Source organism: Sphaeramia orbicularis, chromosome 1 (assembly GCF_902148855.1).
Source record: "Sphaeramia orbicularis chromosome 1, fSphaOr1.1, whole genome shotgun sequence".
In the NCBI taxonomy this organism is placed as follows: domain Eukaryota; kingdom Metazoa; phylum Chordata; class Actinopteri; order Kurtiformes; family Apogonidae; genus Sphaeramia; species Sphaeramia orbicularis.
The window spans coordinates 50,464,181-50,480,746 of record NC_043957.1 but is presented as its reverse complement, the minus strand read 5'-3'; the positions used below and the strand labels follow the sequence as shown (position 1 = coordinate 50,480,746).

Here is a 16,566-nt window from a genome sequence, read left to right as displayed (position 1 = left end):
AGGTAATGAGGGCTGCATGCATTCTCCATCATCTTCAGCATTTTCATGGAAAAACTCTTTAATATTCAGGATATAGCATGATATCAAGAATAGAACATCACAATATGAACACTACGCACCCAAATGTACAGATTTATTCCTCATTACACAGTATTTACAGTCTATTTTTTGCATGGAAGAACTACATGACGCTGGTTAAAAACACATTTTAAGAATAAAATCATGACATTAAAAGATCCAGTACCAGTATCAGAATAAAGAAGTACGTTTACAACAATAACAAAAAAGATATAATATTAAAAGAATCAAATCTCAATATTAAGAATACAGTGTTGTCCAGGTTTCTGATCAGCAGTGCATGGGTTATATTGTGCAATTAAAATTTCAAATTTTCTGGTACATGAGAATATAACAAGTACAATTTTTCACATCTGGTGTCTCGGACCCTAGTTTTGTTTTTTGTTTGTTTGCATGTTGGTTTATTTTGAGGAGGGAAAAGTAAAAGAAAAAACAAAAAAGCAGGAAAAGCATTTATGAGTTTTATTAAATCATCAGTATTTGGTTTCAAAACAGTAAACAACGCAATGTGAGAAAAACAACTAAATAAAACTCACATTAATGAAACAAATTTAACAGAAAGAAATATCATAACACAACAGATGGAACCACAACACACAGATTGTTCATATTGTGGATTCGGCCTTGGTTTCAGTATCGGGTCACCTCTAATTATAACCGTTCAAACTTTTACAAACATTATATTTTGCCATATTCTGACCATTTTCTTAGAATTGGAGTTTTTATCTTAATAATGACTTTTTCATCACAGTGTAATTTTCTGATGTGTGCTCTCAAATCTCATTAATATATAATTTTTCCCCAAAAAGTGTCCATAATATTCAATAAACTTAAATTAATTGATGATATAATACCTGCAGTATCAAGATTAGCATAATTACATGAGCAATAAGTCATATTATGATTTGTTTTGGTTGGAAAGTCCAGACTTTCCTCACTTTGTAACTTCCTTCCTTTGTAATTTCACTACAAAAATGTTAACATCTACAAATAATCCTTTAAAACAATGTGAATAATACGAACAAAGTGTTTTTTGTTTTTTTTTTGTTTTTTTTTAAAGAAAGAAAAATAAGTGCAATTTAAAAAATATTATGCCGCATCTTGTCATTTACACAGATCACAGTGGATCTACAAATGCACAAAACATTTAATAACAGACAGAATATTGTTAAAATTGCACTTACTTCTCTTAAGAAATTTCAAATTGTTCATATTTCTTCAGACAATTCACTTAGCATGTAGCAAGGATAGCATGTAGATGTAAACATTTTCATGTAATTTTACTTTTTTTACACTAAAAGAGAAAAATTTGAGGTCATTATTTATAAGTTTCTATGATCTGACCTACTTGAGATCTGAACTAAAATGACTTAACATCCTCGATTGTTAATATCTTCAGTGTAATGTTTGCATTTCACAGATTCATGCCACGGGTCGGATTGAGCCCTTTAGCAGGCCAGTTTTGTTCCACGGGCCTTATGTTTGACACACCTGCTTTAAATTATGAATTTTCTCATGTAATGTTGCAACTTCATTCACAAAATCTCATGACAAATTTTTTATCTCAAAAATGCATGATTCTCTGTGGCTTGGTTCAGATAAAAACTACACCAAAGAGACCAGTAGTTAATACTTTATCAGGCAAGGGACTATTTCTGGTCATTTCCGTAGCATTACAAGACAGTAGTCATTTTTCCATTGGACATATGCGCAAAACTGTACCGAGATTTACTAAATGTCAAAAAAACAGAAGTCATAATGTCGGTTTTTCCATAAAATCACAAATGTATTGATTTAATTTATTATCACGAGATGACACAAGAAGTCATTCCATAAACATGGCAATGAATGTAAATATGGTGTTGATTTACAGATATATTCATTATTATTATCTATTACCCCTCTATCCCGAACTAAATTAAAAAATTATTCAGTTTTTTTTCTGGTGTGTCCACACATACTGAGCAATGTTTCGTTTAAAACTTTTCTTCTTCGCTTGTCGTAACGTCTGTCAACATCTGTTTTTTTTTTGTTTTTTTTTTAATTCACGTGACTCTAGTTGTGGAAAAAGGTGCTTGATATATGATTTGCACTACACCTGAAAAACCACCTCTTTCCAGTGCAAAAACTTTTAATCGAAAACAAGAGTTTTGGCAAAATAATAATTTTTCCATTAGGTGCATTTGTATGTGCAAGTTACATTCGCACAATTTGAGGATCAATGGAAAAGTGACTAATGACAGCAACAGTTACAGTAAGGCAACAACCTCAGGTCCAATGTGGTCTCCAGGGTCTGTAAGGTCCACCTCTGCATGAACAGTGAGTGGACCTGCTTTGTTAGGCACCATGCAGTAATGGTACTAATGTAAGGAATGACGTTCAAAGGGATAAGGTGGATGTGGACAGGGGTCTGGATCAGCACTTATGACGTTGTAATGTTCTAATGTTCTAAAATGCATTCTCCTTTCGCCTTACATTTACTTTTCTTGTATTTTTTATATACAGGGTGGGGAAGCAAAATTTACAATATTTTGAGGCAGGGATTGAAAGACAGTGTATGACCAATTAGTTTATTGAAAGTCATGCGAATTTATTTGCCACAAGAAAATTTATATCATAGAAAATGTTTTTATTCTATGTGTCCTCCTTCTTTCTCAATAACTGCCTTCACACGCTTCCTGAAACTTGCGCAAATGTTCCTCAAATACTCGGGTGACAACTTCTCCCATTCTTCTTTAATAGTATCTTCCAGACTTTCTCATAATAGTTTTGCTCATAGTCATTCTCTTCTTTCCATTATAAACAGTCTTTATGGACACTCCAACTATTTTTTAAATCTCCTTTGGTGTGACGAGTGCATTCAGCAAATCACGCACTCTTTGACGTTTGCTTTCCTGATTACTCATATGGGCAAAAGTTTCTGAAAAGGTACGGATAATAGTGTTAGGTATGATTATGACATCAATATATGTTTGGTTTCAAAACAATTGACGTAGTGCCTGCTGAGAAAAAACAACTAAATGTTCATTGTAAATTTTGCTTCCCCACCCTGTATATGGCTTGGATTTTTTTTTTCTGCCATTTATGGGTAAGGAACCAAATATGGTAACTTTGCTGACCTTGATTTTTTTACATAATAATTTTTTTTTTTTGCTAAATTTCCTAAAAGTAATACATTCTTGTTATGTCCCCCAATAACACACTAAGGTTGATTTTTTTTTTTTTTTTTTTATTTCAGAGTATTTCTATGAGTGCCCTATAAAGAGTTATTAATAACGGCTGTGTGAGGAACTGAGTAGAATGTAACAGTTGGCCTACATGAGCGACAAATAACAAACCCACACATTTATAGTCTTGTCTTGTAGTTGCAGATGGTCTCAGTGTAGGTTTATTGAGTAACTGGGCCTCTTGTTTCTCATACAGGTCACAGTACTTACCTTTGGAGTGGGTGTAGCTCAACCACCCACTTCATCTAATCCCTGTGAAGCATCATTAGCCTCCACAGGGGTTAACAGGGGTTAAATCAACATGTAATTGCTGCTTGCCCGGCTGGTTAGCTGCAAGATTTCATTTGATCACTGAGGCTTTTCATGACAGCATTAGTAATTGTTCATCCCAGTCGTTGCATTTCAGTGCAGCTTTTATGAGGGTTTTTTTTTGAAAATGTCGTATATTGCAGCTGCAACCTGTGTAACTCTTTTAAATGCTGTCACAACCAAGTTTTTCCTGTCAGCAAACACACTCAGAAATCTAGTTTGCTTCTTTCCTCCTTGGGTAAATGAGCTCTTTTCTCTGGGTTAGATGTCCTGAGGCAGCCACTTGGCAGAGGGTGAAAGAAATGGCAAAAAGGCATCCACACAAGTGGGACATGGGAGCAGATGGGACACTGATTGCGGTGTTGTTTACAGCTGTTGAGGTCCTTCCACGCTGCTTATATAGAGGTCAGAAAATATGTCTGTCTGCCACATTTCACAACACAGCCACCAACATACACAGGCATCTCATCACTGTAAACATCAGAAATATAAAAGACACGCACTGATGGTATATATTTTGTAATTTTCAGCAACAAGGTTATTTTGATTGGATGATTCTGATTCTTTAAACCTGCACAAGACGTGTTATTTTTAGCAAAATGTTCTTGCAATCTGCACTTTTTGCTACAAAGAAAGTATGAGAGGAAATAAAAAGGACAGCAGAGAGTGAGAAACAGAGAGTAACTGTAAGGAAAGCCATCCAACACAAAGGTCTTTGATGATCGTTAACATTTCTTTATGTTCGTATTGAATCACTTTATATGGTTTTACCAGGGACGTTGCCCATTCAGGATCGCTCCATCAGGGTTCTGACTGTAGTCAGTATCTCAAGCAATAATAGCCCAGAGCGGCAGGTGAAATATATCCAAAGTAATCAACCTTTTGCAAAGGCACCTCAGAAGCACACATTTCAACAGCAGAGTAATCTAATATAGTGAGTGGCATCAACTTGCTTTGCTGAGACGTTATTTCCTGCAGAGTATTTGCATGGCAAGTCATGTAACTTTTGTCGGAGGTAATAAAAAATGCTACACACGTCTGTTTTCTATTACAGTGATTGACACACTGCCAGAAATGCAGGATTGATGGTCAAAGAAGCTTTTCTGGAAGATACTGGTAGAAGAAAAAGAACCAGAAGGTGCTGCTGAAGGAAATATATGTGTTAATACTTACTCCATCTTTGTGTGAAGTCCATGTTTTATTCGTGGCTGTCCTTAAATGGGAGTCTCAGTGAAAAGTCCTCTGATGACTTTTTCCACCATGATTGACAGCTAACAATCTGTGCCCAGGATGAAGCCATTAAAGGCTGCCTTCAAGTGCTGTCAGAAATACAGCAATTACGGTTTTACTCACCAATGGAGCAGCGATACATGACTAGGAAAGACTGCAGAGGGAAAATATGATTTTAAGGAGACAGCATGGTAGATTTTTTATTTAAGGTTTAGATATATTTTTTCCTGAAAGATAGTTGATAGTTGATGCAAAGGTTCTCTGTAATAATTGATTAAAAGCTTTTTGTGCATTTTATCAACATTTACAAACCCATAACACCATAAGGAGCAAAAATGTCACATGTTTAACATTTATATACAAATTACACATTATATAAAAATAATCTTGAAGGGTTACTTCATGCAAAACTGTATTTTTCACATTTCTTTTCTTTCTTTTTTTTTTTCAGGATTGGATGTCTTTACAGCTTGAGCTTTAAACCAAACATATATATGATGAAACTTAACAACACCATAAAAGTATGTAGATGAAAACTCTCACAGTGGAAAGAAGTTCAGTATAATCATACAAATCTTAATTATGCTTTTGTTTATAACAAGTAAAACTGTGTTCAAAATATCCACATTTATGCTGATTATACCCATCTGAATAGCACAACCACAGGATTTCCTTTTGTATATAAAAAAAAGAAAAACAATAATAATTTATCTCCTCCCCAAAAAGTTGACAGATTTATGAATATCATATGCTGTTAAATATGATGCCATTCTCGTAGTTAATGTATTTTTAATATTGCAAATATTTTAATTAGCCCAACCCCCTTGCCATGCATGTAATCTCCAGTGTATAGTGTTTAGTCTTGATGTTTGCTTGGGTCTGCCTCCACATCCTCTGATGCACCTCCTCCTCTTATTTATCCGACATAAGTTCATCTGATCAGTTTTGTCTTTAAAATAAATTTACAGTGTTAAATTATGTCAGAAAAAAACCTGATTAATTCATTAATGTATTCTTCTTTTGCTTGACAGGAGCTTCAGAATGATAGTCCATCAGTGGGGTCTATTAATAAGACAGTCAATTAACACCTTATCTATAGGAGTGTGATTACGGAAACACACAGCTTCATCCAGGCTTATTGTTTGGATATGATACTGTATAATGTGCAAGTGTTACGTAATTTTTTAGATAGAATTCATGTGGACATACAGTAGAGCTGTGCTAGGGGTTTGTGTGTGCATGTTCATATGTGTGTGTGTGTGTGTGTGTGTGTGTGTGTGTGTCCTTATTGGTGCTTTTAGATGCATAGCCACTGAGGCCATAATTTAGTCCATTATGTCCTCTGGTTTGCAGTCGTAGCCCCAGGCCTCTGGCACTGAATGTTGTGTCATTTGCTACCAACTGGGTTTTTGATGAGAGTGTGTGACCTAGACGCCTCATCCCTCACCACTGTCTCATTCCCTTTATTTACATCTGTCTTTAGCATTCTAATTACTCTCTTTATTGCTTTAGCCTGGAGGAATCTGTTATACGGCAGGGAAAAAAAAAAGGCTAAGGACACTGGAGTTTTAACCAATAATAAAGCAGCATAACTCCCATTACCCATAGGCAAAGATTGGGCCTGTGAGGGTCTCCTGTTATGGGCTGTGGGCATACATACATATATATATATATATATATATATAGAGAGAGAGAGAGAGAGAGAGAGAAGGACTTTTCTCACCACACCGTTTATATGCAATCTGATGTGTGGATTTCCATACAGTTTGTTTTCCTTCTAAAGACTGTCTAAAGAAAATTAGTTTTCTTAATACACATTTTATGGATGCTTGGACTGGCATGATGACATTGTAAACAAATGCTCGTCGGCGTTATTTTATTCACAAAAATAGATATTTTGACCTTAAATGTTTAATAGTAGATTCAGCAGAATAGTTCTGTAGTAGGTTGTCTTTTGTTGGCAATGTCAATGAAAAAAAAAAAAAACTTTAAAATGTTCTGTCCCTTCCCACAGAATTTTATGAAATAGCATCAAGAGCAGGCACAGCAGTCTTTAATGAGCTCTCAACTTTAAAGACTTGAAGGATATTAACAAGCTGCTTGACAAATGGTGCTTAGAAGCACATTAAAGACGCAGCTAATGGTGCGCATAATGACGGCTAATTTTCGATCAGATATAAATTAGAGCCCCCAACAGTTATTTGCCTTAAGGACTTTATGTAAATGATTCTGTTCTGTATAAACTGAAAACTGAGAGAGTGAGTGAGTGTGTGTGAGGGAGAGAGAGAAAGAGAGAGAGAGAGAGAGAGAGAGAGAGAGAGAGAGACCAGCACTCCTTGTGGGTATGATTAATAGATCTGCAACAGAGTACGGCTGTCAAAGCCCAATGAACACACATCCAGTAGACAGCTCTACCACCTTCTCATTAAGGTCCAATCTCTACGAGGTCTACAACTTACTCATTCGGAACACCAAAATAGCCTCTGAGAGCGAACCAGTTGAACAGTCGACGTGTAGAGATGGTTGCAAACAGAGGATCAGGTGAAAAGGGAACGCAGGAGGAGACCTGGCTGTTCATAAACATGTATACCCATCCGATGGTGTTAAATATTTGATAGCTGAAGGCACTTTGATGCCATTAATTTGCACATTAGGTCATAATATGTAAGTGAATACAAATGGTGTGACTGAATTAAATGATGAATGCATTAATTTAATAGCTTATATATTTATACAGATAATAAAGAACCCACAGATTAAGGAGCACCATTCTCATGTCTGGGGTCCTGGTGTATGTCCATGTAATGTTAACAGATGAACCAGCACTAATCCACTTCACACAGAGTGGAAGGGGACTGACATGAGGGCTTGAATGAAGCAATCATCAACATTTAGTATTAGTTTTTCTTGCTCATTGTGAAGTATAGTGTTTTAAGATTGATGTTACGCTGATGCAAACAGAGCTTGATTAGGCAAATAAAAATAAAAAAATAAATGAATTCATTAAAAAAAAAAAAAAAAAGCTTCAACTGTATCATATGTTAAATGTACGGCCTCAGAATGTATGGAAAGTATCTATTATTTTCACTGATCCATCCTGAATGATCTAATTGAAGTATGAATCGGTTACGTAAACCTGCTGAAAGACACTGTTTCTGACTTTTAATGACTGAGAAAAATAACTGAAATCTGTTCAACTGATCATTAAAAAAGGTGAAGACTCATAAATCATTAAAACAGAGATGACTTGAATTCACTGTTGCTGAGGAAAGTCATCAGATTCAACAATAAATAGCATCAGAGTTTGAGTAGAGAGTGTGTAAAAAAAAAAAAAAAAAATGACTCATAGCTGAACTGATGACTATTATCTCCAAACACCAATGTGGTTATTAATCTCAGAGTTTCGGAACGCTCATATGAGTATATATTTTTAATTTGACCAGGTAAGGCAAACGTGCATAAATCTACGCATATACAGTGTATTTTAAAGAAGTTTCATGTCTTTTCTACGTGAAGCTCTACAAACTCCTCATATGATGTTCTTTACACCTCCTAGGTGTAAGAAAAAGCATTGCAGGAGATTCATGATTTTTCACACAATTCACATTAAATTTTTCATAGTAGCAATAGATAAATTTATGCAGATTTGTGCTATAATTTGATAACAACTAAATGGACTTAATGCTAAATTGTTTATTATTATTATTGTATATAAGCCCCACTGATGTAAAAATTAATAAACTGAATACCTATCCTTGATAAATTGTATCTCTAAATTGTATTTTGCAATCTATCTTGAGTGTCGACAGTATTTCCCTCCAGCAAAAACATTTAACTATTAATTTTGATACATGGTGAATAAAATAAAATTCTCAAACAATATCATCAACTGTATGGATGGGGAAAAAATCTAGAAGGCCAAGAATTATAATGCTGGGTCATAATAAAATTAACTGAATTTGTGGTTTCCTTTAATAACAAATGAATAAAAGAGATACAAAGGGTCTCTGGGGAAAAGGTAGAAACTTGGTTTAGCATCCAAATCATTATTTTGGTGGCAGCCACATGTCAGGGGTGACTGTGGCCTCTCTGCACCCACCTCTAATCACGCCCCTGAGCTATTTTACTTATGAAGGCTGTAAAGTCGGAGGTAAAATGAACAGGGAGAAATGCAAATCATGTTTTTTTTGTTTGTTTGTATTTTTTGTAATTCGAAATAAAAATATTGAAATTTTGGGAAATACAATTTTCCTTTTTCTTTTCTTTTTTTCCCTCAATAAATACTTGCCATTCCGTTCATAACAACCATTACACCAAAATATTAAAAATTGTCCTTTTCTCTAAACCTGAAACGCGACAATAAACCGATAAACTAAAGGCAACGTGTGCATCAGTCACATGCATTTTTAATAAAGGACCAAATCTTTAGTACGCATGTCTGGAAAGCATCCAGCGATTGCAACACATTTTCAGGCTCTGACTTAAACATTCCAGACTTGTTGTAAAATAATTCTAACCCACAGGCTTAATATATTTAAATTATTATTATGTTTTTAAATAACAAAGTAGGAAATATTTCCCATTGTCAGATTCATACTTTTACTTTTAAATCCAGTTTCTACAAAAATACTAAAGCTTTTTTTTTTTTTTAACATTAACTTCAGCTTTATTCTCAACAAAACCATACGACTGGAGCTTGAATTAATTATTTCACTTCATAAGTTATTCGCCGGTCAAATGGGTGATATGTAAAAACTGTGGCCATCCCTGGCATCCCCTTCATCTGTTTATAAGCGCGCGTGGCTTCCACGTGCGTGCGTGTGTGCGCGTGTGAGTATGTGAGAGAAACAGCGCGAGAGCAAGTGAGGGAGAGAGAGATGAAGCTATTTCATTGGCAGACACATGGCTTTCCCTCCTTTGCATGCCATCCTAGATCAAAAAGTATCCCACCAACCTCCTTCTAGCCATCCAACGCGGCTCCATCGATTACTTTCTGGAAAACACTTAACAAACTAATGACTATTGATGGCTGATTAATATTGCATCAACAACAACTGATTGGCGACAATATCAAATGGCGATTGCCGCTTCACTTTGCAGCAGCCCGTCTGATGGTGTTGCACAATATTTTGGAGCCAACAGATGATAAATAGGGGCTGTGTATGGTGAGCTGCGCGTTGGCTTTATGGTTTACAGTTCGTCTAATTCGAGAGCAGGCGCGTCTTTGAAGGCAGACACTTGGCGTAAATGTACAGTTAAAATATTCTACTCTCAGGTCCCCAGGCGGAGCTCCGACAGTCCCTGGCTTCATTAAAATTTCATCAGTATCCCTGTGAAAGGGGGGAAATGTTCAGGGGAAAGAGAAAAATAAAACAGAGGGCGTAATTATAACAAAAGGAAACGGCGCTGCCCTTTTCGTTTTGTACAGAGCTCCCACAGTGTCTTTCTGTTCCAATGTATGGAGCACATGTATACATGCAGCAGTATGTGTCTGTGGCTTTAAGGTAAATAGTTTGGCTCACATATTTATTATAGCTTATATTTAAAAAAAAAAAAAAAAGCTTCGATTTTCTGCATTGTACAGAGGCCTATTCGCTCTCTGTGTACGTGTTATTTTTTTTTCTTTCAGTGCTAGTGCTTCATTGATTCGCTATCAAAGAATCTGGATCGATTTTCTCCCAATATGTGAAAGTGAAAGCAGGCAGCAGTCTGCTTCTGTCCGTCTGTCTGTCTGTGTCTGTCTGTCTGTGCGCAGATCGCTTGTCAAACAGCAGCACTGCATAAAGTTAATTTCAAATCCCGATGAGACACTCACTCGGCAGCCCTCCCTGACCAGCGGTAATTAACAGGGATAGCTAATGACTACTTAACTCGCTCTTCATAATTATCTGGTTTTCATAATTCGATGTGTAATTTAATAATTCGCTCTTATTAACGTATTAAGTGAATGGCTCATTTAGGGGAAATTAGAAGCACTCACCAGGAGCATCTTTTAATTGATGAACCATCAGAGCTGTCTCGTTAATAAGGGTCGTTTTGATACTCTTAATTTGTCACGAAGATGGCGGTTCAGCATGTTTTAGATGAAGGAGTGGGGATGCATTTTAACAAAGGCGTTTTGTTGGATAAATATTAAGGATGTGACGCATTTTGATCAATTAAGGCATGTGCACGTTGGAATATTTATTGAAAAACCCATCGTAGAAATTCTTTATGAAGTGACAGCTTGGACATGCATACAGATATTTTTATGGCTCTCCAAATATAAAGCAATCTGAAGCCTGGCTGTTGATTAAAATGTTCATTTTTTTGTGTTCCAGCTACAGCAGAATCGCTTTGCTTACTCTTATATGTGTTGCTTTAATCAAATTGAAATAAAAATATAACATCCATATAATCCCATGCTAATGTATTCGAGGTGCTGTAAATAATCAGTGTAAACGTGGAGGACAGGTTTCAGAAATGCTAATGTGTGGCTGTGGAGCCTCTCAGGTATCTGTCCATGGTGCTGAAACGCTTGCTCAGCGCTCAAACCCAGCCAGCCAGTTAGCCCTGCAGCCCCAAAACAGCAACTGTGCTGTGTACATGACATTCAAAATGCTCCCCTTTTTTCCTTCTCCTCCTCATATCTAACCACAACTTCGAACCAAAGGTTTTGCTTCAAAGCCTTGCCCGCATGCAAAGACCGAGGCATGTTTGAGTGTGTATTTAAATAGAGACGGGCACGTTGGCAGGCGAGCTGTTTTTCTGGCGGGCTGACATCTGGCAAGTCTGCGCTCCAGGGACCCATCCAGCTCTCCATAGACCCCCTGATTAGACTCTAATAGAATATTAGCATTTGCTCTCAGGTAAGGCAACAGTGAGCTGCATAAGCTGGCAGCAAGTCAGTTAAGAAGCCACGTGTGTCTTTTAGCATTGACGGAATAGAGAATGGGCTCCTGTTGGGCCTGCGTTATGATGAGGCCTGGAGGAGGACGGTGGAGGCAAAAACCTATTTATTTACATTTCACGTGTTCATTTTATTTTGTGCTCGTCTGATGTCTTTTACCCAGACTGTAAGAAAACCGATTGGATGATGGGGGTGGGGTTGTTGGTGCTGTTTTGCTCATGGGCACTTCAACAGGGCTCAAAGATCCAACCTGACACCTCGCGGTATAACGGCACAGTCCCGTTGCCTTTTAAAAAAAAAAAAAAAAAAAAAAAAAACATTGGAAATTTGATGTCAGATGAGCCCAAAAGACGCCAGAAAATCCCTGTTAAAAGCTGTGCAGGCCACAGCTAAACAGTTTCCCTCCTCCTCATCAATAAATAAACAGATGAATAAATAAAAGAATATTAATATGTCTGCATGAGCCACATTACACAGTCATGGAAAACGTCCGCTTAAATGTTAAAGTTTTTCTTTAATGAAACACATATTGCAGTTCAATAATTAAATAAATTAAAATTACATGGATGTAATAAATTAATAGAATTATTTAACCAGGAACCAAAAGCAACATACATTACAGAAATAAGTTACCTCAGCTAAAACAGCAATACAGCAAAAACCTGTACGGATATATTTATGTGCATCGACTGGTTCCAATGAAATATTTACATTGTACACGTATACTTCCATGAAGCTGTTCTTTTCTCTTCAAGAAAACATTACTTAAACAAGGTGATTTTAACAAGCAACGACTTCATAATGATGCGCGTATATTTATACAAATAAATAGCAGAAAGAACATACATAAAATAATTTAAAAAGAGAAATACTATCTCATATATATCTCGATTGTACCATCTCAAAAGTTAGAAAGCGTAAATTCAAATTTGTGACTGTATTTCGCAGTCGTTTCCCTTTAACCAGAACAACACGCCTAACTTGCTGTCAGAATTTGATTTTCTCAAGCAAAACGAGGAGGGGGGAATCCCAATAAATATATAATGAAGTAAACATGACCTCACTCAATAAATAGTTCATAAGATACCGGCCCACGCTGGATTGTAAACTTATTGCAGCCGGCAAAAAAAATCATATATATTTTTTAAATCGCGAAATCCTGTGAAATCCTTTACCAGTAACTATTTCATTTTTTCCACATGAGGCCTAATAAACAACCGTAGCTCTGTTCTAACCCCGGGTATCTTAAAAATAGATTCCTGAATATTTGACTTTGATCACACATATTGACAAAATAAGTGGAATTAATTACACATTAAGACACAAAATGAAGTGTGTGACAAGTAAATTATTAATTTACACAGGGTTATTTGGCAGTAATCTAGTATTAGCGTTCAGGAACAAGTAATGTGTTGTCCTCTTACCCTCATGGACCCTGAATAAATGTCAGACTGCATCGTAATGAACTCGGAAGGGAAACAAAAATGTAGCTTATCCTATAAGCCAAAAATATAAACACCAATAGTCACCAACCAAGTGCTTTGAGTTCAGCTATAGCCCCGCTGTGTGTAAATAACAATGCTATTTTTCATTGGGGTATTTCTGCTCGAGGTTTAATGCAAACTAGGATCCTAATTAGAAATCAATCATCACAAATAAAACGAAAGCATAGAGTCCTGTAAGTCATACTGCGTTGACATTAAAAAGGTGAAGCATAGTAAGTGTGGAAACAGTGGTCTTACTTGCTCTGTCAAACGACGCTTTACTTGACTCCACATCTCCCTCTCAGCGAGTAAAAGACGTGACAGTGGGCTTTTTTTTCGAGTTTTTCAGTCATTTTTCAATCGGAGGAATTTTTCGAAGTTCAAAGCACAAAGTCATCGATGATTGAAAAAAGGTGTGAGATAGGAAATATGATACAAATAGTCTCTAAACAGTTCCAAGTCTTTCTAGTGGGTGTCGGATTAAAGCGGGTTTAGACGCATGCAGAGTATTTCATTCGTTTCTGTTTCTGTCGCTGGTTGCAAAACCAGACCCGCACCACGTTCTTTTTGAGGTCCAGTTTTTCTGCGATTGCCGCGATTTTCTCCGAGGAGGGACGCGGCTGAATGGCAAAATAGGCCTCCAGTGATCTCTTCTCTGGTGCGGCTATCGACGTGCGCTTCCTCTTTTTCTCTGCGCCGTTGAAAAGCTCGGGTTTATTAAGTTTCTCCCTGTGTGATTTCTCGGCTTCTTCTAGCCACGCTTGCAGGATGGGCTTCAAAGCAATCATGTTGTTGTGAGAGAGCGTGAGGGACTCGAATCGGCAGATGGTGCTTTGGCTGAGGGAGCCCACCCCAGGAATCTTCAGGCTGGCTAAAGCTGACCCTACATCCGCTTGGGTAACCCCGAGTTTGATCCGTCTCTGCTTAAACCTCTCTGCGAATGCTTCCAAGTCCCTCGGATCGGCGTCCACGTCGTTCATGCCCATGTGCGGTGGTAGCCCGTGGGCATGAGCCATGTTGATGGCTGCCTGGTGCATGTGGTTCATGCCCGCCATGTGGGCAGGGTGCGCAGGCGTGGAAACCACCGAGCCATCCGGCCCAGCCATGGCTCCTAGTGCCAGTCCCGGGGTGATGTGGTCCAGTAGGTCCCCCTCCAGTGCCTGGTGAGGCTGGTGGTGATGGTGGTGGTGGTGGTGATGGTGGTGGCCAGCCAAGGCGGACGGATGAGAAATAGGCACCGAGGAGGAAGAGGAGGACGACGAGGTGCAGGGGAGAGTGTTCATTGTGTGGTAGGTTGCGTCCGGCTTGAAGGGACTGTGATGTGGAGGGTGATGGTGGCTCTTGGTCTGCGAGACTATATCCACCGCCGCTAGAGCTTCAGCCCGGGCCAACAAACTCTCATCCAAGCCTCCGAATATATTGCTCTGCAATTGCAAATAGAATGCACACATAACTGTCAGCAGGGAATTCTCCCTCCACTCCTCGGTTTAAAACATTTCCAGAATGTGAAAAAAAGAAATCCTAAAAAAGGAGCACACAAAACAAGACACATGCAACATCCCAGGTCATAAAAATTAATACGAAAGGCAAAGCCGACTGAATACATAAGTTGAGCAGAGGAAAAAAATATGGAGGTGTTGGGTGATTTGCTGTGCAGACATGAAAAAAACATCAAGCAAAAAAGTGGGCTGTCAAAATGTGCCTTTAAGCAGTGATTATGCAGAATACGTACCGGTGGGGTTGGGAGACAGGCTCGGCGCATCGCCTCCGAGCTGCTGCTGCCGCTGCTGCTGATGATGGTGCTGCTGTGTCGGGAGGACGAGCAGGAGGATGAAGGTGCATTGGAAGTCAAAGTGGAGGATGAGGAGGAATGCAACGAGTACTTGGGTTCGGGCAAGCTGGTGTGGGCCATGGCAAAAGGCTGCTTGCTGTTCAGAGACATCATCATCATATTTGCGGGCGTCCAAGCCTCGGCAAGTTCCTTTTAATAAGTTAAGACTCCGCCTCCTCGGTCGGGAGTTGAAGCCCAATTGCTTCGCAGGAATCTCAAGTCACTGTCGAATAAAGTGTAGGCTGAAGACGGTCGTCCAACACTGAAGTTATCGCATCTATTTATTATTACTAGCGAAGGTATGGCGGCGTCTGGTCTTTTTTGCAAATGAGATATCGCAACCAGCCATGCACCTGAGCGCAGCCGACCTTTTCCTTTGTGGACTTGTGGCGCGAGAGTTCAAAAATAACCTCTGATTTGTTTTCTCCTTCAGCTCTGCCCAGCTTGTATATCACTATATTTAAATATATATTTTTGCCTTGGATGTTTTTTTGGCAAAGCTCCTCATAGACGACGCCAGAAAAGATTTTTGCTTAAAAAAAGTTTCTTTCCGTCTCTTAGGATTTCCAAAATACTTCAAGTGTAAAACTGTTGCCGCTTTCGTTGACCTGTTAGGTTTGTTTTTTTTTTTAGTCGAAAGTTTCCGTCCTGAAATGGCCGTAAGTGAGAAGTGGTGGCGGTGACAGTCTCTGTACTGTACCTCTTCGACTACGTTGAATGCTGCGGGGACCCGGACTGCCTCTGCTCTGAGGCGAAGGGCAGACTGAGTCTCTCTCCGCCTCTCTCTCTCTCTCTCTCTCTCTCTTTCTCTCTCTCTCTCTCTCTCTCTCTCTTCTCTCTTGCTCTCTCTCTCCCTCCCTCTCTCTCTCTTTCTCCCGATAGCTCTCTTAATCTCTCACCCTCTCTCACACACACTCTTCTTTTGAGCTGTACCTGAAAAAACCTTTCATGATTTATTATTCTTCATTAGCCTCACCACCGCCGCCGCCACCGCCGCCGCTGGGGACTCTGCGCATGGGCAGTCTGCGACAAGGCATTTATTTCCAATGACTTTACTCCTTACCGCCAACACCACCACCTCCACCACCTAGGTATCGCCACCAAGTTCAGCGACTTTTTGAGTCGTGGTTAAGTGCTGAAAAACAAAAGATCCTCCTGTTTTCGTCGACAGATATCTGCTGGAGGGAGCTGAGAAACGCAAAAGATCAATACCATGGACAGCTCCACTCTGCGAGTATATTCAAAACAAAAAAAAAATTCTAAATCGGAAAAGGCATTATTTTAATTTTATTATTTACATTAAAAAATGAAAATAAAAAACACATTTACCGTAACAGTTTTGACAGCTAGTCAGATCCATCATATAACTAAATGCAAGATTCAGGCATTATTATTCCAAATAATATTATTTTAGTGAGTTTTTTAACCACTGAATTTTTTTAGAAAATGTAATATAATAAATGTAGACTTTTTACTTATGTGTTGCGTAAAGAAATATCCCTTGTAAGTGATGGAACT

The 16,566-nt window shown here is 38.2% G+C and overlaps 1 protein-coding gene across 1 annotated transcript; it reads right to left on the bottom strand.

Moving 5' to 3' along the window:
• Positions 1-12,227: 12,227 nt before the first annotated feature.
• pou4f2 (POU class 4 homeobox 2) lies at positions 12,228-15,800 on the bottom strand. Its single transcript, XM_030146193.1, has 2 exons — positions 14,950-15,800; positions 12,228-14,641 (listed from the first exon to the last, which is right to left on the bottom strand). The coding sequence occupies exons 1-2, from the start codon at positions 15,166-15,168 to the stop codon at positions 13,709-13,711; spliced, it is 1,152 nt and encodes a 383-aa protein (XP_030002053.1). The 5' UTR covers positions 15,169-15,800; the 3' UTR covers positions 12,228-13,708.
• Between the last annotated feature and the right edge of the window lie 766 nt (positions 15,801-16,566).